Below are 20,269 nucleotides of genomic sequence, written 5' to 3' on the forward strand. Positions count from 1 at the left end.
TTACTCATTTGATTATTACCTGGGAGTGTGTTTGTGACATGTGGTATGGAAATGGCCTCCACAATGCTGTTTGGTAGGTTTGTGTGTAGTGGTGCTTTACTGAGTTCAGGTCTGAGTTCTGGTTTTGTCGTCCTCTCCAGCGGTCTTTCACTTTCTTCAGCTTGTTCCGGGTTCACAGACGGAAGGGGTGCCGGAGTCGCAGCCTTGGGAGGTGTTGCCACAGCTGAAAACGGTACAGCAACTGGCGATGGCTCTTCCGATTTACTGCCTTCAATAAACCAAAATAAAGCTTGATTAAAAATGATGACAATAAATGACAATTGTTAAAGTGTTGTTCAGAAGTGAAATGACAACATACAAGATTGAAGACTTAAAAATGGTAAAATTACAATAGAGTAAAATAAATGCTGTTCTTTTGAACTTTCTAGTCCAGAACTTAGAACAGTAATGATGCTGAAAATTCAGCTTTGCCATCATAGGAATACATTTTAAAATATATTAATAGAAAACGGTTGTTTGAAATTGTAATATTTCACAATATCACCGTTCTACTGTATTATTGAACAAATAAATGCAGCCTTTGTGAGAGACTTGCATGCAACTAAACTGATTAACTTGAAAGAGTACACGATGGGATGTCTTATTGCCTTCTCACCTTCATTTCGATCACTTTCACATCTAGTTTCTGTGTCAGTATCTTTGGTTTGTTCTGATTCACTATCATCCTTTTCTGTGTATTCATCATTCTCCTCCAGTGGCCTGAAGTCCAGCTCCACCTCTTCCAGGATCGGCTCCTTAGGAGCTTTCTAATTAAGCAATGTGGAAAATATACTGATCAAAAATACCATCGCAACAGACATCCTTATTTACTACTACTAATGCAATAGAATATAATAAAAGATCAAAGTTCAAGAACTCACTTCCCACGCCCTCACCTTAAGTGAGAGGAAGGCCCCTGAAGAGTCAAATGTCCCCGTCTCCTCCTCTGCATCTTCCAGACACCATTCTGGCAAACTGTCCCTTTCCTCCTCTACGCTCCCGCTGCCCGACCGAGGTCTACGGTAACCAACACGCTCCTCATCCCTTGAGTCAAAAGGAAAGCGCCGACGTTGATCCGGGTGTTCCCGCCACCCTGCTGATCGTGGGCCATCTGCAAATGAGCAATTTGTTTGGATCCCAACATTTTCAAATTAGGTATACAAGTTCATGAGGAAAAAAAAAAGGGCATGCAACACACCTGGACTTGGAGGACACCATCGTTCATTTTCCCGACGAGAACCTGCAAGCCTCCAGCCTCCATCATCATCCTCTCCATTCTGCTCATCTCGAGTCGTGCGCCAGTTGTCGCTCTCCGAGCGAATGAACTCGTGTTTGCGAGTGTTACCTGCACCTGCATCCTCATAGTTCGCCCGTACTTTTGGGAAGAAAAAAAGTTGCTTCAAAGAAATGTTTGAAGCATTTGCCATGCATCTATTACACAATACCAATCAAAAGTCTGGAGTAATGCCTCATAACTCCTAAAGGGTCAGTAAGATTTTTTTGTTTTTGAAAAGTCTCTTATGTGTATCAAGGCATGTGAGATAATACAATTTCAAAAAAACTTTTTTCGATTTTAATATATTTTAAAAGTAATTCATTTATGTGATGGCAAAGCATCATTACTCCAGTCTTCAGTGTTTCATGAATCTTCATAAATCATTCTAATATGTCGATTTGGTGCTCAAGAAACATTTCTCATTATTAAATGTTGAAAACTGTTGAGCTTTTTAATATTTTTGTGGAAACCATGATACATTTTTTGGAATTCTTTGATGAACAGAAAGTTCAGAAGTTCAAAGAACAACATTTATTTGAAAAATAAAAAAACTTTTGTAACGTAAAAGTCTTTACTGTCACTTTTGATCAATTTAATACATCCATGCTCAATAAAAGTATTCTTTTCTTAAATTAAAAAAAAAAATCTTACTGACCTCAACCTAATGGTAATGGTAGTGTACAATTTATCAGTCTGTTAGTAAAGAGGGCTTACTGTGATTGAGTGGAAAATGGGCTGGTGCTCCATCTATGGACAGAGAGATTCAGTTGGTTCAGTGCTGATATACATTAAATAATAATAAGATACATTACATCAGGTCACGCTTTGTAGGAGAGAGTGGGGTCACATCTGTGCCACTTTTTATCCCACAACTACCCATAACTTTGGAAAAAAATGCACAGAAATTTTGCATGTAGACAGCCCTAATCAATTTTCTCATTTGCAATCTCTCAATAGCCAATTTTGGCAGGGCCAATAGCCTCAAACCTCAAGCACCAAGGCCAAGGAAGTTATTTCAAAAAGACACTGGTGAGTTTTGAAACAAAAATTGTGCAGTTTTCTAGATTATGGGGGACACATCTGATCCCACTCTGACTTATGTCTTAAAAAGCTAGCATACTAACCTGGATCTTTTCGACCTGGCTTTTCGAACCTTCTGTCTCCCCTGGGCAGGACAAAAAAAAAAAAAAAAAAAAAAAAAAAAGTGTTATCAGCGTAACCTGAACCAAATGTGCAAAAACAAAGACATGCTTTGGGACAATTTGTCCATTCTTCCGGTTTATTTTAGATAACATATCTGGGCCACAAAACTGATCCTTTCAGCACTTAGTCTGCATACACTGAGTTACCTACCAACATATCACAAGCTGTAGATATTGCAAATGCTCATAGACAGGTGCAATTATTTTTCAATACCTCTCCTCCCAACTCTGGGAGCGATGCATCTCTCTCCCTCCACGGCCAAAACCTCCCTCCACATCATCAAAACTTCTTTGGTAAAACCCTCCATCTCCTCTGCCCCTCCCTGTCAAGCAAACAAAAAAGGGCTCATGAGCATATGCTCAAGTATAACCTTTGCTTACCTTAATCATGCATGCAACTACTTAGGAAGGAAAATGTTAGACGAGGTGACAAAAGTCTGCACTCTGCTCTGGTTTGACAGAAAGCGCAGCATTTCCGCTTCTAAAAACGTATTAAGTTAGTGCATTAATTTTTGGAACGAAAAAAAGGAAAGTCTGTGGTTGCAACGTAGCTCACCTCGCCCCCGTGAAGAACTTCGGCCTCTGGGTGCCCCTGCCACCGTGCCCCCACCCCTTCCTGTCAGACGGAGTACTGCTGCACTGTTTACAGACATGGAGAAATTTCTCTGTGGAGACAGACACACATGCACAGCAACATTAAGGCCACCCCATACATAGATGCAAGCTTGGCAATGGGTTGCGTGACAGCGAGACTCTGAGTAGGCTATCTGTTTCGACCACGGCATGTGCCAAAATGAGAAAATGACATCATATGCAAAAAAACAAATGCCACTACTTGAATACGTAGGCACAGCTTTTCACTGAAGTTCCACCGACTTTAGTTTCATAGAGAGCTGCAGCAGGAAGCACCTCTTTGACATTTCTAATTCATTTGCAATTCTTCAGAGTAAATAGGTCAAATTCTCACCTGTTCCTCCTCTGTAAATGGGACTAATGCCAATGGTGGCAGGGGCTCCTCTTGTAATATAGGTAGAAATTCCTTATCATGAAGATCTACCGGAATCTAAAGGAGATAAAACATTTGAAACATGAATATTTAAATTTCACAACCTGCTCTAATAAAAATCAGGAAGATAAATGAGACTTCAGAGCATGACAAAAAGCTGACCGGCATCCTCACCATGTTATCCTTTACATAAAGTGCTAGCATCTCTTCTCTCCCGTAGCGATAGTCTGCAAGTTTATACTTTGGCAATGCGGGTGAGAGCGGAGGGGAGGCCACACTGCTGCTACCCACTCCACCAGACAGGGCGCGGAGCCTGGGACACAGCCGAGAGAAAATATGCTACGTCATCATTTGATATGTCAGTAGACACAAATACTGTATTCTCCTCACACCAAGAACATTGAAAACCAAGAAAATTTACATTATATATTTGTGACAGATAAATCTCATTCTGAATTTTGTAAAATTAATAGTAAATAGTTATAAATTTAATAGTCAACATATTTTCAGCAGTCATCAAGCTTGTATACACTGGTCACAGTAGGGAACATTTAATAGACAGAGCCGTAGTTCACTGAAAAGCCACGCGATATCGCGTTCATTATCGAAGACGATTCTTCTGCGATAATGAACACGATATTGCGTAGCTTGTCAGTGATCTACGGTTCTGTCTATTAAATGCCGCTCCATTTGAAAACAGGTGATGGCGATTTAGCGGTAATCAGGGAACCGGCTTTACTGACGAAATGCGCGTGACAATCGCATGCGATATATCGCCCAGCCCTAGGTCACAGACAGATTGTTTACTAAAAACCCCCACAGTCATCATGTTTTCAGGCCATTTCAAGTTTGATTTTGACATGACAAACCGGTGTTATCTGGCTGTGTTGTTTACGCACTTTTTAATTAGTCTTCCCATTAACATAGTCTTCATTCAGGCCGTTTCACGAACAGGCACGAAAACGAGAATCGGGATTTATTGCACAAACCAATCATATCAAAACATAACCGAACATGTCCATTCATAGCGCTTTCCCCCCACTTATTCTCAATTACCCCCACTAAACCCACCACACATTATTAGGTGGTCTGTTATAAGTCAATGGGATCAGGGGAGGCACAAGAGATGCAGGCTCCCGCTGTAACTTCTCCTGCGGGTGTTGCTGTTGGGCGGCGTTACTTTTTAAAAACGAGTGACGTTTACACTTTTTAATGTCATATTTTGCATTGTTTTATTTTTGTAATATCGATTATTTTTAGTTTGAGGAGACACTGCCTCCCAACCCTTCTCAGGGGAAACGCCCCTGATTTTTTTCAAGCCTACTAGACTCGTATAATATCCTGGGTAATGTTAGTTAGTCATTGTTTGTTCATGTTAGTTAACAGTACATTAATGTTTACAAATGCAACTTTTGATTGTAATAAATGTAGTAAATGCTGAAATTAACATTAACTAAGATTAATAAATGCTGTAGAAGTATTGTTCATTTTAGTTTATTTTATCTAAATGTAGATAACTACTGTTAACAAAAGAAACCCTACTGTAGTGTTACCAATAAGTCTAAAATGTTAAATAATTCCAACATCACTTTCAATCTTAAATAATACTTTTCCCAGACATTAAGGCCCCGTCCACACGAAGACGCGTTTTTGTGAATACGCACAAATTTTGTATCGGATAGGCGTTTCGTCCACACGGATCCGGCGTTTTTGTAAGGTGAAACCACTATTTTTTGAAACCGGGTCCCAGAGTGGATCAATCTGAAAATGCCATCTTTGCGTTTTCGTGTGGACAGCCTATCCGTATATTTTCTGAAACAATGATGTCATCACCCCACGTGTCGACCCTAGTCAGACGCCGTTAACAGCACACAACAGCAGACTCTAGATGCTTTTGTTCATTTTGTATTAGTGTTGTCAAAATACCGGTACTTCAGTACCAAGTCAGTACTGAAATTTTGAAAATGTGACAATACCAGCATTTCTGCAGTACCGGTAGTACCAAAAATCCGGGTATATTCGGTACCCACTGATAGGGCTGTGGCATTTACGTGAATATGACACGAGTGAAGCACAAAACTTTGTTTACAAAAGAAATAATGGGTTAGCAATTAAATGTGACATCGCAGCCATGGAAACATTTTGGTTCATGCCGAATGAGAGAGGTAGGCTACGTGAGTCCATGCATTTAATTTTCGTATTCTGTTTTGCGAATCGCTATCTGGTCACCTGATTAGCAGAGAATTTAACAATATTCCATTAGTTATTCCACTGAACATCTGTTTCTTTTTCCAAATCTTCACTCACGCAGAAGATTATAACGTTTCTTTCTTTCGCATTTAGGCCTATTAGGCTATTCGCATTTTTTAATGTGGTAAAGTAGAAAAAACACCGTAGGACAGAAACCTTTTTACTTGCACGTCAAGTTAATTTGTATATAGCGCGTTTCACACATGCTGGTGATTTTTAGTTTCGTTTTCTCTAGCAGCGCAAAATCAATTATAGCCTGAATGTCCGCTGCGGAGGATAAAACTTGCTCTTCAGACCTTTTACAACAAGTGTCAGTTGCTTTGTAACATCAGGAGATAACATGAAGATATTATTAAAGAGAAATGGTCTCTTTCCTGCTCGTGTCCCTATCCCAATCAAAGCGCAGAGCGGTAGGCTATATCAAATACTATAATAACGAGACTTTTGCTATATGACGCATCTTTGAATGGAAATAAAAAATTAATGTTTTTTTTTTATTAATATTTAATTTCTTATTATTTAGGTTACCATTATTAACCGATATTTATTTCATAGTTTTACAGGCTGTAATGTGTTGTTTCACTGAAGGAATAGCTAAAATAATCACGCACGTCTGTTACCCCTGTTAAAAAAACAGCATATGCTGGTAGGTTTTGAAGCTGGTATGCTGGTTTGAGCTGGTTTATGCTGGTCCATGCTGGCCCAGGACCAGCTTAGGACCAGCATGGTCCAGTTTTGGAGCAGCATGAACCAGCTCAGGACCAGCAAGGACCAGCACTTGACCATCATAAACCAGCTCAAACCAGCATACCAGCTTCAAAACCTACCTTACCAGCATATGCAGTTTTTTTCAACAGAACAAAATGGATGTTTGAGCATTTATTTATTTTTTTATATTTCACATTTTATTTAATTGAGGTAGCCTATATATACAGACACTCTCCAAATCATATTTAATGTTTTTAAAATAGGCTATATAAAATGGTAAAATAGTTCCAACAGATTTTGCTGTGGTACCAAAATTGGTACCGAGAAATTTTCATGGTATCGGTACCGACTACTGGAATTTTGGTACCGTGACGACACTATTTTGTATAATCACTTAACTTCCAAAAACTGATAAGATTCCGAAGCATTCCTGACTAAGGCTGTGTACATACACAATCAGCCTAAACTTTTATGGCGTGTCATTAAAAAAACATTTCACAATGCTGCTTCAGATGCTTATGCTTCAGCAACAACACTCACCATTCAGGTCCAAAGTTAAGCGTCTGGGTTTCTGCCATTTTCCTAGAAAGTCTGAAGAAAATTAAAATTATTCAATTAATAACTCAGCATACAAATATAAATTGACATGGGACATGAAAAAGTACTGAACATTCAGAAAATAAGGGGCCATTTACACAACTTGTGCGCTTTAGCCATTCATTTGCACGACAATGGCATGTAAACTACAAAAACACGAATTTGCGAAAACAGTGACCTCATGCGCATGCGTATTACTTGTTCAGTCTAAAGCCACATAGTAGCACTGCACAATTAATCGTTAAAAAGACTAATCTCAATTCAAACACCCACATGATCTTATTCCTACAATTCACAACAATTCATCTGTCTATTAAACCTTTGACAAAATTACAGAGGAACATTCAAATCTGTGTTTGTGTTGCTGCTGACCCAGAGGGAGCAGCTATCATGTTTCGGTATGAAACAGAAGTACTGAGATAAAAGTTTATAGTTTGGATATAAACACTGATCAAAATAAAGCGAATCACCTTTTGAAAGTAACCTGGTGCTTCAAATAATGACTGTACTGAATACATCATTACACCAGTAGGTGGCGACAAGTGACTATTAAAAAATGTATTTGTCATTGAATCATTTATTGAGGAGATTTGTTCAAAGACTATTCATTAATGAAACCGGTGAAGTATTTATGAATCATTCATTCAAACCAATTTTTTTAAGTAATTAATTCAAATTATTTAACCACATTTAAATAGACTGCAGCATTTAATATTTTGTCAGGACTTCTAGTAAATTATGATATTTTGTTTAGTTGTTTTCGTTTTTCACAGATCCATGTGAACGGGGATCATTTTGACAACAGTGTCGTCTATAAGCAAAAATACATTTAATACATTAATGTTGTGTAACATACTAGGGCTGGGACAATACATCGAATCTCGATTCGCGATACAAAGAATCTGGAGCAATTCTGATATTTTCTGTTGTATCGGGATTCTCTCTCGAATCAACTCTGAGCTTAGATTTTAAACAGCAGATGGCACTACTATACGTGCTTTAGAAACACTCGTACACTGCCTGCTTTCAGTTCCTTTACACACACCACTTAAACCTAAAATAATCATTCATAAAGTTCGAAAAGGTTGAAGCGAATTACAAATCTCGCATCATAAAAGCATTCTGAGCTGAGGTGCAAGTATATTTAACCATTTACATGACTCAGCAGAAAGCACAAGCACTGTCCAGCAGTCTTCTTTGTGAGCGTTTGAGAGTGTGCGGTTAAAAACTAGCCTAGAGCGCAATCTGCTGTTAAAACTAAGCTCAGAATCGATTCGAGAGATATTATTAAAGAGAAATGGTCTCTTTCCTGCTCGTGTCACTATCCCAATCAAAGCGCAGAGCGGTAGGCTATATCAAATACTATAATAATGAGACTTTTGCTATATATGACGCATCTTTGAATGGAAATAAAAAATAAAAAAACTAAGCTCAGAGAAAATATCAGATCCAGATTCATTGTATCGATCAAGAATCGATGTATCGTCCCAGCCCTATAACTAAGTCAATACACCAAAAACATATCTGAAAATTGCCATCATTCATGGTTTATAACCTGTGTGCAAGGACGCATGTCAACATATAGGATTACACATTTATCTACCGGTGCATGTTTACAACAAATGACTTTACAGGTTTGCAGTGTACCATCAAATTCATAAAATTTACTAAAAATGTCCATGTACATATTTGCAATAAACAATCTTTGTGTTGAGTGTGAGAGGTTTCATGAAATGAAAACTACACCTACACACACTGGAAAGAAAAAAAAAAGAAAAAAAAAAAAAAAAGAGGACAACAGATCAAAAGGTGAACTGGTGCACTAGTACAAGATGTCTGAAAATTGCATGTAGATATTTCCTATTTCTATTTTTTTTTTTGGGTCATCCCCTTTGGTTGCAATTGAAAAACAAGGTGCACACAGCAAATACTCGCCAACGCAAAGCTTATGAATACACACAAGTGGATAAATTCTGTTGATGTGACATATTTTGCTCTAAAATAAATGAAGCTGTCATAGGGACTATTTCCAAATTAACACCTTAAAGAATGTGCATTTTTATTCAATTTTATAGTGCCAGATAGGTATAATAACGTATATAAAGCATGACAAGTTTTCATACGCCTTCACACTAGTTACTTTGGCAGTAAAAGATTTTTTTTCCCCAGCATATTCAAGAGGTGACCCCCATTCATTCAGCACTTTAGTGTACCCCCCTTACTGTGGCAAGAGCTATTTTAAGACCTCTCCTGATTAGGAAGGGCATTCTCAGACATCTGTGCAACCCATGGCTTCCCTTGCCCACTATGTAGTGCAACTAACTTTTTTGAACTTGTTTAGAACTGATCACATATTGCAGTGACATGTTGGCAGACCTGTCAAACCAGACCTATTTAACCTCAGGGAAAAAGGAGACCTCTCAATTTTATTTTCGGCGTAATATTATATATTCTAAATTTAGTATGAACTTCTACACAGCCACATTATGTAGATGACATAAGGTCCATACAAAACAAACAGTAGTGACTGCAGGGATTTAAACCACGTGTACAACCCAATGAAGCAATCCGATCCAGATCACACATGCCATCAACAAAAAACAAACCATATTATATATATATATATATATATATATATATATATATATATATATATATATATATATATGACATTTTGATAGGTTCATCTGATTAAATCATGCGATTACATCAGATCCCAATTAGACAATTGGACATACATCGTTCTTATATTTGCTTAACGCCAGTCAGGGAAAAAGGAAACAGCTGAACACAAAACGAAAGTCAATAAAGCTAGTTTAGTTTAAAAACAGATGGTCAACAGATTGCAGATTCTATACGTGGCTTGACCAGTTATTAAGGCTTGTATAAGTGATCGTGTGTAACTGATCTGTATCAAGACTTAACATGTTTTTATTTCCACAAACCTCAAAAGTAAAGACCGATACATGTCAGTTTAAGGTTTCGACGATCACGTCCCTGTCGGCACATGCCTTCATACACCCTGTTAGCACTGCAGTCCACATGCTAGTTCAAGAAAACACCAATAAATCCATTAAAGCTCGTTTAGATGTAACGTGAACTACTGAATTGATAGTTACAGATGTCATGTAACCGTTTCAAGAGGCGTTTTAATAAGGTGAAATATCCTAGTCTGGCTATCGCTGGACATTTAACTTTGACTTCCAACTCCTACCAACTTTAAATCAGTCCCACGCACCGCCGCTAAGTGTACGAGCTGTCAAATATTGCCGTAATAAATGCCGACATGAGCATAGAAGCGCATCGTACGGCCGACCGGAGTAAATGTGTAAGTGTGTTGACACGAGTTTTAATCCTTGCGGCCTGTGCTTACAGTTTCCAGCCACATCGCATTCCACTAGAGCTGCCTACGGATCGCTGATAGCATCATCAGCGGTAGGCCGGTCAAATCGAGCCCGGTGTTTCCAGGCCTAGCAAACATGCGGGCTAGAATAGCGTCTTTCCGCTAAGTTGGGGCGGGTCTATATCACTGAGAGTTAGCGTAGGAATAGTTAAGTTTTATTTTAGAGCAAAACCGTGTACGCCGGGCCCGCTGTCTTACCTCTGCTTTTACTGACAGCGCTGAGTTTGTGTGCGAGTGGCGTCTCTCGTTTCGTATCCACAAGATGGCTGAATGTAGGTCACATGACAACACGTATGCTGAAAATTGCCCGGATGAGAGTGAGCGTGCTGACAGCAGCAGTTTCCTTGCGCACACGCACACGCTGGGTTTCCATGTTTAAAGGGGGCTTTTCATAGACATAATGATTTTTATACTGTATAAACTCTGTATCCTATCCACTAACCCTAACCCTACTCCTAAAACTGCCCAACACAGAAGACGTTCTGCATTTTTACATTTTCAAAAAATATAAATGCATGATTTATAAGCTATTTTCCTCATGGGGACCAAAAAATTTCAAAAATCACTGGTATTACTAAGTTTGTGGGGACATTTGGTCCCCATAACGAACAAAATGGGCCAAGCCAAAAATGGCAAAATATGTAGCTAGTGGTGTTTTAATGGTCTTAACCATTTTAATCATAAAATCACGGGTCAGGAAATTAGCAAGAATCGCACAAATACTGTAGATAAAGAAGCTTAGCACAGAATAGCCTTCCCCAACTTGCAGACAGCTTTTTAGATGAAGAAGACTGAGTGTTGTTCCATTCAATGCTAGCTTCAAACAGTTCATGCGTAGTTGAAAAATGTTTCCCAGTTCGTTTGAGTCTAATATGAGACCAAATATTCACTATAGGGTTCAAATCTGGACTCTGACCAGATCAAAACATGAGCCTGATGGACTTGTTCTCAAGGCACTTCTTGGTTGTCTTTGCAGTTTGGGCAGGAGCATTGTCTTGTTGAAAAATAACATCTGATCATTCCTCTTTAGATTACCACTTTTCATTTGTGGGAAGCAAGCCATTCTGCAATATTCTCTTGTACTCCAAAGCATTAATTTACTTCTCACAAGAAGCATCTCACCAATACCAGCAAGGCTCCCCACACAATGACACTCTTCCTCCATGCGTCACTGCGGTAGAGATGCACTTAGCCAATGATTATATTTCTCAGCAGATTTTCAAAGACAAAGCTCTGGAGCATCACCATGCAACTCATGCTTTATTGATTCATCACTCCACAGAACTTCCTAAATTCTGACAAAAACTTTATTCTGTCTTTGATGTTTTTCTGAGACAGCAATGCCTTTTTTTAAGTGCATTTGCTTAAATTGTGCTAATTTCCTGACCAATAATTTGTAGTTAAGACCATTAAAAACTTAGCACACACACACACACACACACACACACACACACACACACACACACACATATATATATATATATATATATATATATATATATATATATACAGGGTTGGGCAAAAATACATCAAAATGTATTTTAAAATAAAATACCAAATACTTTAATTGTATAAAAATAAACTACTGTATTTTTTTCTTTCCAAAACCACTAGAACAATGTTATCTATTTTGTTAACTTGTGTATACTTACATTATCCCAAATGTTTCCAAGAATGTTTAAATCCAGAGAAATAAGCTATTTTTACCAGGACACGGGCTGTGTCCGTGCGTTGCCTATCAATGACATCATACCCTCAATTTCCGGTTTTATTTTGTAGAAACCATGGAAACACCAAAGATGCATTATATTCCTCATCTGTCTAATAAAACATATTATATGTTTTAGATGAAGAAGAAGTGGCGACTGTGGTATAATAAAAGTTCCGCTGCTCTTGAGACATGACACACTCGTCTCTCATTAGCAATCGCTCCAGCGGTCTCATTCAGCATCCCATGATTCCACAAAATCAAGGATAAGAGACTGAATAAGCGACCTCTAGCTGCGAAAATGTACATATTGTAGCTTTAACAGATCAAATATTCACACATCCTTGTAATCATCCTTAAAGTAACCAACAGTTTAATGTTTAACAGTTTGTGAATGACTCATAATTGTATCCTAATTTAGTTACTTGATGTTTGGTAACGAAGGGCCTACTTTGCATCAGCAACACTGACTCAATGACAAACAAGTCATTAATAAGAAGACAACTGATGGCTCCTGTATTCATAGCAACTAGTTTCTAACTAATTAAAAAATTGACTGTTAATCATAAATATAGGGGGCTGCTGCTCGGCGTAATAGTTTTCAAGAACATTATGTAAATTGGTAAACTATTTAGCTTAGGCTACTAAAACAAACACCAAAACTTAACGTCTGTTCTGAACTCAACAAGTCTGGGCAAACGACTGAGTAAGCACCAATCAGAGGTTGCATTTTTATGATGTCGTCATGTAGACTTCTTACAAAGTATTTTACAGTATTTTAAAACTACAAAAATACAAAACTCTAAAGTATTTTGATACAAAATACAAAGCCATTTTCATCAACCCTATCAAATACAAATTACAAAATACAATTTTGTATTTAAAATACATATTTGAAATACATGTATCATAAATACTGCCCATCCCTGTATATATACATATATATATATACACACACACACACACGCATATATATATATATATATATATATATATATATATATATATATATATATATATATATATATATATATATATATATGTGTGTGTGTGTGTATGTGCTTATTTTTTATTAACTTATTTTTACATATATAAATGTTTACCACACAATTTATAACTAGATACTTCCTTTGAGTTGTGCTCCTAAAAAGTCACAATACAGTAGAATAAAAGTATTGAGATAGAAGTTATCTTATGCACTGTAGCCTTTCTTCTTCTACACTGTAGCGGAGTTTTTTTTTTCTTTTCTAAATGACTAAAAATCCCCTGCTGAAAGGAAATTTACAAAACAAATCAACAGTAATGTCTTTCGGTGTAATCATTAGACGTAACAAAACACATTTACACTTTCATAATACAAATATTTTATTTGTATGCTATTCTATGCATTTAAAGACGTTAAACAATTTCTTTTTGTCTGCATATCAAGAAAACAGCTTATCATTAAATCACGCTTGATTATTTATTCTGTGAACATCATTATTCTGTCTCTTCCTCTCTATGGAAACATCACGCTAACCCTAATCGTAACCTGCTATCGTCTAGATCTGAAAGCAAGCAAGACAAACGTGTTGCGTCAGCCAACAATGTAATTCTGAGAAATGGCACATATAGTAAATTTCACTTTAAAGTATCTATACTCCACGTGGGTTACGTACTGCCCCCAAAACAGTCAAAACAAAAGGAAACAATCTCTATTTCCTCTGAATTGTAATGTGATCCACTTTGTCTCCCATACAAGCAATGACTTAAGTATCCTGTATGATTAATTCTTTTATTATCGTTTATGTTTGCCTAATTTCCTGTAAACTCACACATGCTTTTCAACCTTTTTTGTCCTTCAGTGAAATTATTTTAACTAGCGGTGTGATGATACCCTCATGTCATAATTCGATACATATCACAATACTGAACTCACAATACTATATTATTATGATACTCCAAGACATATGGTAAAAGGTTAACAAAAATGATGTGTTGATTAAAATGCTAAATTTTGTATTACATTAGGGGTGGAAATGAATAGGCTTGGACTTGGTGCTGCTAACCCAATGCACGGGACAATGGTGACACCAGAATAAAAATATTCATGATTTTGAGGCTGAAAATATAGAAAAATACGAATATGCTTCCACTCTGTCATCGACTAGATATATTTAAAAGAATGTAGGCCACTTTTTACTGGTAACACAAAACATTTATCATGACCCACAAATATACCCACAGTAAGTTTCATTTTGGGTGAACTACACACAATATATATTGTCACTATTGTCCATGATACATAGTTGCATTTTTGTATTGCGATACTTGCATATTGTGACATGATGTATTGTTACACCCCTAATTTTAACACATCAGAGATCATTAGTCAGTAAAATAATTGATCATTATAGGAAGTTCATTTGAGATACTGACAAATAACATTTTCTTTTCATAATTTTTAATCAGTTTTCACATGTTAATTTTAAATGCTCTTGTTGTGTGATATGCATTTAAAAAAAAAAAAATCTTAAATGAGCTCACCAAAGCCGCGTGCATTATACTTGTAAAATAGTAGTATGCTGTTTAAGTGAAACAAATGCCGTTTAAAATGAAGTAAACCTATCACACCGCAGGGCATGTTAACTTCCCAAACTCATCTCACGTCAACTATACCCATATATGATCTCTAATTATACTGACTAAGAGAAAATGAAGTAGCCTATTGGCTAACAGGAAGATATCAGAAAAGTACCAAAGCTAAAGTTTCTGTTAGCAAGGATGTGGTCACAGACAAAACCTCTGAAAACAGAAGTGCTACTAAGTAGTTTTCTTGAAGCATTTAAGCATTCAACTATCATCCTGGTAAGCACAGACACTCCATATTTAATTCAGCTCTATTATTATTTGTGTGTGTCTGTGTGTGTGTGATTCAGGTCATAACCTTTTTTCAGTTTCAGTAAATGTATTCTCTTTTCCATTAAGTTTTGAAAATTGCCTGCAGGTTCAACAGTGTGTGAAATATTCCAGCTGAATGATATATAGTTACTAATTCAATAGTGTGCAAGTGGAACAAAACCAGTCCTCACTTCATTCACAGAACTGATAGCAAAGGTGATTATGTGTACCAGACATGATTTCGTGAGAGATGCAGCCCACATGTCTAAAAAGGGGAAAGGCTGTGGTTTCTTGACATGTGTCTCAGACTCATATAAGCATATGAAATGTCAAAAAGGTTTAAAGTTTTCAGAAACATGTGTGAGAGAGAAGCTTAAACATTACATGGCTGTTTTTCGTAGATAATGCAGGAAGAAAAAAGACATCCGTCAGTTTGTCCTGCTTAGGTCATGTTCAACGGATTTTGTCCTTGTGGTTTATTGCTTTGAGAAAATATTGCTGATCTTTGGCAGCAGAGGTACGTCTCATACAGCTACACTGATCTGTACGGACGTTGTGAGAATAATGCAGGTTTTGTGCATGTGTGTTTGTCAGCATGTGTCCGAAATTGGGGGTATTTGGTAATTTCGTTCTTGCACATTCACCATTTCCTTTACAATTTTTTTTTTAACGGTCATATTTTGTTTCTTAAAAAGATTTCCTTCATGAGAGCTTATACCACGGAAAACTACCACCAGTTTCGCTCTACAAGAAATGATACTTTGAAGTATCATTAGCTAAGGTAAGAATAACTATTAATGTACTAAATCGCAGTAAAAAACTATATGCACAACAACTGAATGAATTGTGCAAAACTGTCAATGATTACATTTGCACTTTTTTTAATGAATATTCACATCTGTCTGCTGAAGAAAATGTACATACATTTGTATCATATAAAATTTGTCAATCAACCAATGATGAAATTTATTAATATGTCTCAATTAATATTAATATTTTGAGTTTTAATCATCAATGCAGCAAAGTGCTTGATGCAGTTGATTGCAGCAAGTTATATTAATCTTGCTAATATTTGAGTTCTATGAAACAAAAGTGCATGAGACTCAGATCAGAATTTTTATTTGCAAGAATTTTTATCTCTGCTTCATTTTGTGGCAGCTGGTATGATCGAAAATAATTTTTACAAATAAAATGAAGGGTTTATAATCTAGAGAAAATAAATGTTTAGCACATTGACATCATGTTCGTTTTTTTTTTTTATGAGTGTAAAGTTGTTCAAAGTGAAAAGAAGAATAGAAACTTAGAGCCCTGTTTGATGTTTCCAAAATATGAAACATCATTATGATGAAAAATAAGGTACTTTCTTCTGCTTTATCTGAAACCACCCAGATATTTTTAACAATTTAACATTTTTTTTCAATGACAAAAAGCACTTTTATATATACAACTTTTATTTAATTTTAGAAAGAAATCATGCTGTTCTGTGTGTAAAGGCGGTTTTAAAAATACATTTTGTATTCACAACATTCACTAATCGAAATACAGAGCTGCTCTTTTTATTCTTGAAGAAATTTGCATATTCTGAAATATTCTAAAATAAACATAAATAAACGTAAACTTTTTGCACCAACAAGTTAAAAATGAAAGCATGACACTGATGAGTCTGCACCTGATTTAAACATTTCAGTTGTGAAAGTTAGAAATTTCACAAATACGTAAGTGATTTTTCGTGCCTCTCTCCTGCCAGTTTCATTATGACGAACTGCTCAACTAAAGATGTGGACACTTTGACGCAGAAGTTGGACTTGGCGATTTATGTGCCCGTCTTGGTGTTCGGCTTGGCGTTAAACATTGCGGCATTGGTGGTGTTCTGTCAGCTGCTCAAAAAATGGACAGAGTCCTCGATCTACATGACCAACCTGGCCCTGATGGACCTGCTGTTGCTGCTGCAGCTGCCCTTCAAAATGCACGCAGCATACCACACGTGGGAAGAAAACAAAATGCTCCTTTGCTCTTTCCTGGAAAGTCTTTACTTTGTGGCCATGTACGGCAGCATCTACACAATTGCATCCATAGCCATAGACCGATACATCGCCATAAACCACCCGTTTCGCGCCAAACAGATGCGTTCGAAGAAAAATGCCATGATTGTTTGTGTTCTCATCTGGGTGTTCGTTATGGCTGCGACTTCACCCATCTATACCTTCCGGAATAAGAGAGAGGGTAATTTCACTTGTTTCCACGGTTTCTCTAAGAAGGGTTGGAGCACTGCAATAATTGTGTGTCTGGAGCTCTTCGGTTTCCTGTTGCCCGCCGCAGTACTGGTGGTTTGTTCCATTCAAAGCATCCGTACTCTCAAAGCCTCAAAAAGCAGCAACCCCAAGAAGCAAGCTGGTGTGAGAATCATCTACAGCAGCCTAGCAGCCTTCCTAGTGCCCTTCACCCCCTGTCACATAGCAATTTTCCTTCAGTACCTGGTGCGTAATGACTTTATTTTAGACTGTAAACAGCAGAAGAACATCGCCCTCTTTATACAGGTGTCAATGAACATTGCAAATGTGACCTGCTGCTTGGACGCGCTATGTTACTATTTCATCGCGAAGGAAGTCCGATCCACCAAGGAGACACTTAAACTGTCCATCAGCAAAGCGAGAAACACCAGCACCTCGGAAGTTTGATAAGTCAAATTCAGTTTATTAGACTTTCAGAATGTGTGTCGGTGGCTTGTCGGCGACAGTAAGAGACCGCAAGGAAATATTTTGGACCAATTTCAAAGGCTCTTGAGGTTAATTGCATGTTTCATGGACATAAATGGACAAATATTACTTCCAGTTAAAAGGCTAATAATCCCCCTCCCCCCATCCTCAAAAAAAATTATTTACTAACCCTCATGTAATTTTAAAACTGTATGACTTTATTTATTGTTTCTTTTTAAAGCCATCATGAAATCAAAACTGACAATTCTTATTTTTTTATAGAATATTGCAGTATTTGTTAGAAATTATTTATCCATACACACTAGTTTTTTCAAATTCACGTGCCCTCATAATCTTTAATCAAAATAATTCCCCTCCCTCTTGCATTGACATCTCTTCTCTAATGATGCGAGGGCGGGGCAACCTGTCACTCACGTAAGATCGACCAATAGAAAACAACAACCATCCAACTATCCAATCAACTCCCAATGAACAAAATAAAGTCACGCCCTAATTTTTTCTTGTTCGAGAAGTCGTTTCACATATACGCAGTGTTGGGAAGGTTACTTTGGAAATGTAATAGGGCACAGATTACAAGTTACCCTATTTAAAATGTAATAAGTAGTGTAATTATTTCAATTACTTTATTAAAGTAATGTATCTGATTACATCTAATTACTTTTCTAAATTTCTAATGAATGTTTTCAACTGTTAATCATTTTCAAACATTTAAACCTTACAGTGGTACTCAACACTGATTAGTGTCAGACTTTCAAAATACTTCATCACTTGAATCAAGATTATAATAATTTAATTTTAAAGCATAGCCACCCCAAAGTCAGACTTTATCACCTCATTTTTACTTTGAGATCATTCTGAGGTTAAATACAGATTTCTGAATTAAATGATTTTTACATTTCCAGCACTGGAACACATTTTTTATCACTGGTGGCAACTCTCAGGTTGTAGCCTAAAGCTTTCGGTGGCAATGTGGAAACCCCCTTTGTAATCATTAACATTTTCATAAGTAACTGTAATTTAATTACATTACATTTACGGATTACAGTAACATTTATTTTGTAATTAAATTACGTAACACTGTTACATGTAATTAGTTACTCCCCAACATTGGATATATGTCACAATAGTGAAGAAATGTCTATTGCAGATTCAGTTTCATGCCAATTTTAAACAAAAAACTGGTATTTTGGAGAAATGCCTCTCTGTTTTTTTGCCCATGCAAAGAAGTCAGTGGACTTTAATGTTGTTTGGTTCGCAATGGTCTATAAAATATCTTCTTTTATGTTCCGCATTATAAAAAAGTCATTCAGGTGTGGAATGGCATGAGGGTGAATAAATGATGACAATTTTCATTTTTTGGGTGGACTATCCCTTTAATTTTACCAAGTGTGTCAAATTGAGATGAAACAGGAATACAACAGAAACTTTAACCTGATCTTCAGATTTGAACAGTCCCAAGATCTGATAATTTGGCTGGTTGGGATTTCAAGATCAGGATCTCCCAAATCCATTCCATTTGTGAAATGTAACTTTCACAAGACTATAAGCGATAAATAATTCTTTATTCCTTGAACCACATCCTTGAAACCCCGTCCTCTCTAAAGCCATAGCAACAAAAACCACCCACACAGAACGATTGCCAGTCTGAGATCATTTCTGATTGCATTTCCGCACCCCTGACCCCTTTTTGCTGTTTTTGAGTCTAGGTCTGTCATAGAGATGTGGCATCTCAAGACACTCATTTAAAGATTACTGGGACATTTCATTTGCGGTATTCAAAGTGTTTACTGCATTTAATAGAGTGCTGCAGGGATGACATATTTTGTAGGCCAAAACCCTATAAATGAGTTTGAGCACTCCTTTTTCGGTTGACGTTAAAGTCATCCGACTGCGGTGTAGTTCGTTTATAGCCTACGATATCTTTTTACATCTGTCGATTGTATTTAGGCTTCAAAATTCATATAAGTTGTGTTCATCTGATGATCAAATCATTTAAAAATGGCAAACCTTTGTCACAGAGCTTATTTTCTGCAATGATCCGAAAAATCCTATTTGTTTTTTGTCAAGACGGGCCTACAAAAATATGTCATTACTGCAGTGCTCTAATTCATTTATTTTGAATGAAACTGTGTCTGTCCATTTGCCATTTGCCATTGCGATTTTTCACCAAAGATTCTGTATTTTTCTTTATCTAACAGCCCACACTGTCAACATGAAAAACTTGAGGTGTTCCTGCTCACACGCGATGGTCGTCTGGCAAACCATCTTGAAACCTTCACAATGACTCATAAGCGTTTCTGATGCAACACTGGTTAATGCATTACTTCACAATTACCTCTTTTATTCTGTAATCTGCCTCTTAAATCAGAGTATTAAAATATTTATGTGGACTTGCGTAGACTTGGCCTACACAGGAATCACTTGTTTTGTTAGTGTTGTGTTAGTATTAAACAGATTCCCATTGAGCAAGCGTTTTGTCACTG

General features: G+C 36.9%; 2 protein-coding genes across 9 annotated transcripts in view; one reads left to right on the top strand and one right to left on the bottom strand.

Moving 5' to 3' along the window:
- gigyf2 (GRB10 interacting GYF protein 2) overlaps positions 1-10,820 on the bottom strand; it is a 32,547-nt gene extending 21,727 nt beyond the window's left edge. For 2 of the 4 annotated variants that reach the window (XM_048162647.1, XM_048162646.1), the window contains exons 1-12: positions 10,680-10,820; positions 7,022-7,072; positions 3,698-3,836; positions 3,485-3,580; positions 3,074-3,182; positions 2,732-2,840; positions 2,440-2,480; positions 2,030-2,062; positions 1,238-1,414; positions 936-1,150; positions 656-806; positions 20-268 (exon numbers count right to left, since the gene is read on the bottom strand). In XM_048162647.1, coding sequence (XP_048018604.1) covers positions 20-268; positions 656-806; positions 936-1,150; positions 1,238-1,414; positions 2,030-2,062; positions 2,440-2,480; positions 2,732-2,840; positions 3,074-3,182; positions 3,485-3,580; positions 3,698-3,836; positions 7,022-7,059 — 1,357 coding nt within the window. In that variant the 5' untranslated portion in view covers positions 7,060-7,072; positions 10,680-10,820. Of the gene's footprint in view, positions 1-19; positions 269-655; positions 807-920; positions 1,151-1,237; positions 1,415-2,029; positions 2,063-2,439; positions 2,481-2,731; positions 2,841-3,073; positions 3,183-3,484; positions 3,581-3,697; positions 3,837-7,021; positions 7,073-10,679 lie in introns of all 4 variants that reach the window. The other 2 variants (XM_048162645.1, XM_048162644.1) reach the window with 1 other exon arrangement.
- A 4,084-nt stretch (positions 10,821-14,904) lies between these two features.
- Positions 14,905-20,251, top strand: LOC125251425 (G-protein coupled receptor 55). 5 transcript variants are annotated; one of them, XM_048164437.1, is made up of 4 exons: positions 14,943-15,036; positions 15,471-15,586; positions 15,765-15,850; positions 16,817-20,251. In XM_048164437.1, exon 4 carries the CDS (start codon positions 16,824-16,826, stop codon positions 17,745-17,747), a length of 924 nt encoding a protein of 307 aa, XP_048020394.1. In that variant the 5' UTR covers positions 14,943-15,036; positions 15,471-15,586; positions 15,765-15,850; positions 16,817-16,823; the 3' UTR covers positions 17,748-20,251. The 5 variants fall into 5 exon arrangements, 3 of the variants coding, with proteins under 3 accessions (XP_048020392.1, XP_048020394.1, XP_048020391.1); XR_007180996.1 differs by lacking the exon at positions 14,943-15,036 and having other exon boundaries at positions 15,046-15,586; positions 16,817-19,557; positions 19,985-20,251; XR_007180997.1 differs by lacking the exon at positions 14,943-15,036 and having other exon boundaries at positions 15,046-15,586; positions 16,817-17,854; positions 19,985-20,251.
- Positions 20,252-20,269: the final 18 nt, after the last annotated feature.

This window comes from Megalobrama amblycephala, linkage group LG17 (assembly GCF_018812025.1).
Source record: "Megalobrama amblycephala isolate DHTTF-2021 linkage group LG17, ASM1881202v1, whole genome shotgun sequence".
NCBI classification, from domain to species: domain Eukaryota; kingdom Metazoa; phylum Chordata; class Actinopteri; order Cypriniformes; family Xenocyprididae; genus Megalobrama; species Megalobrama amblycephala.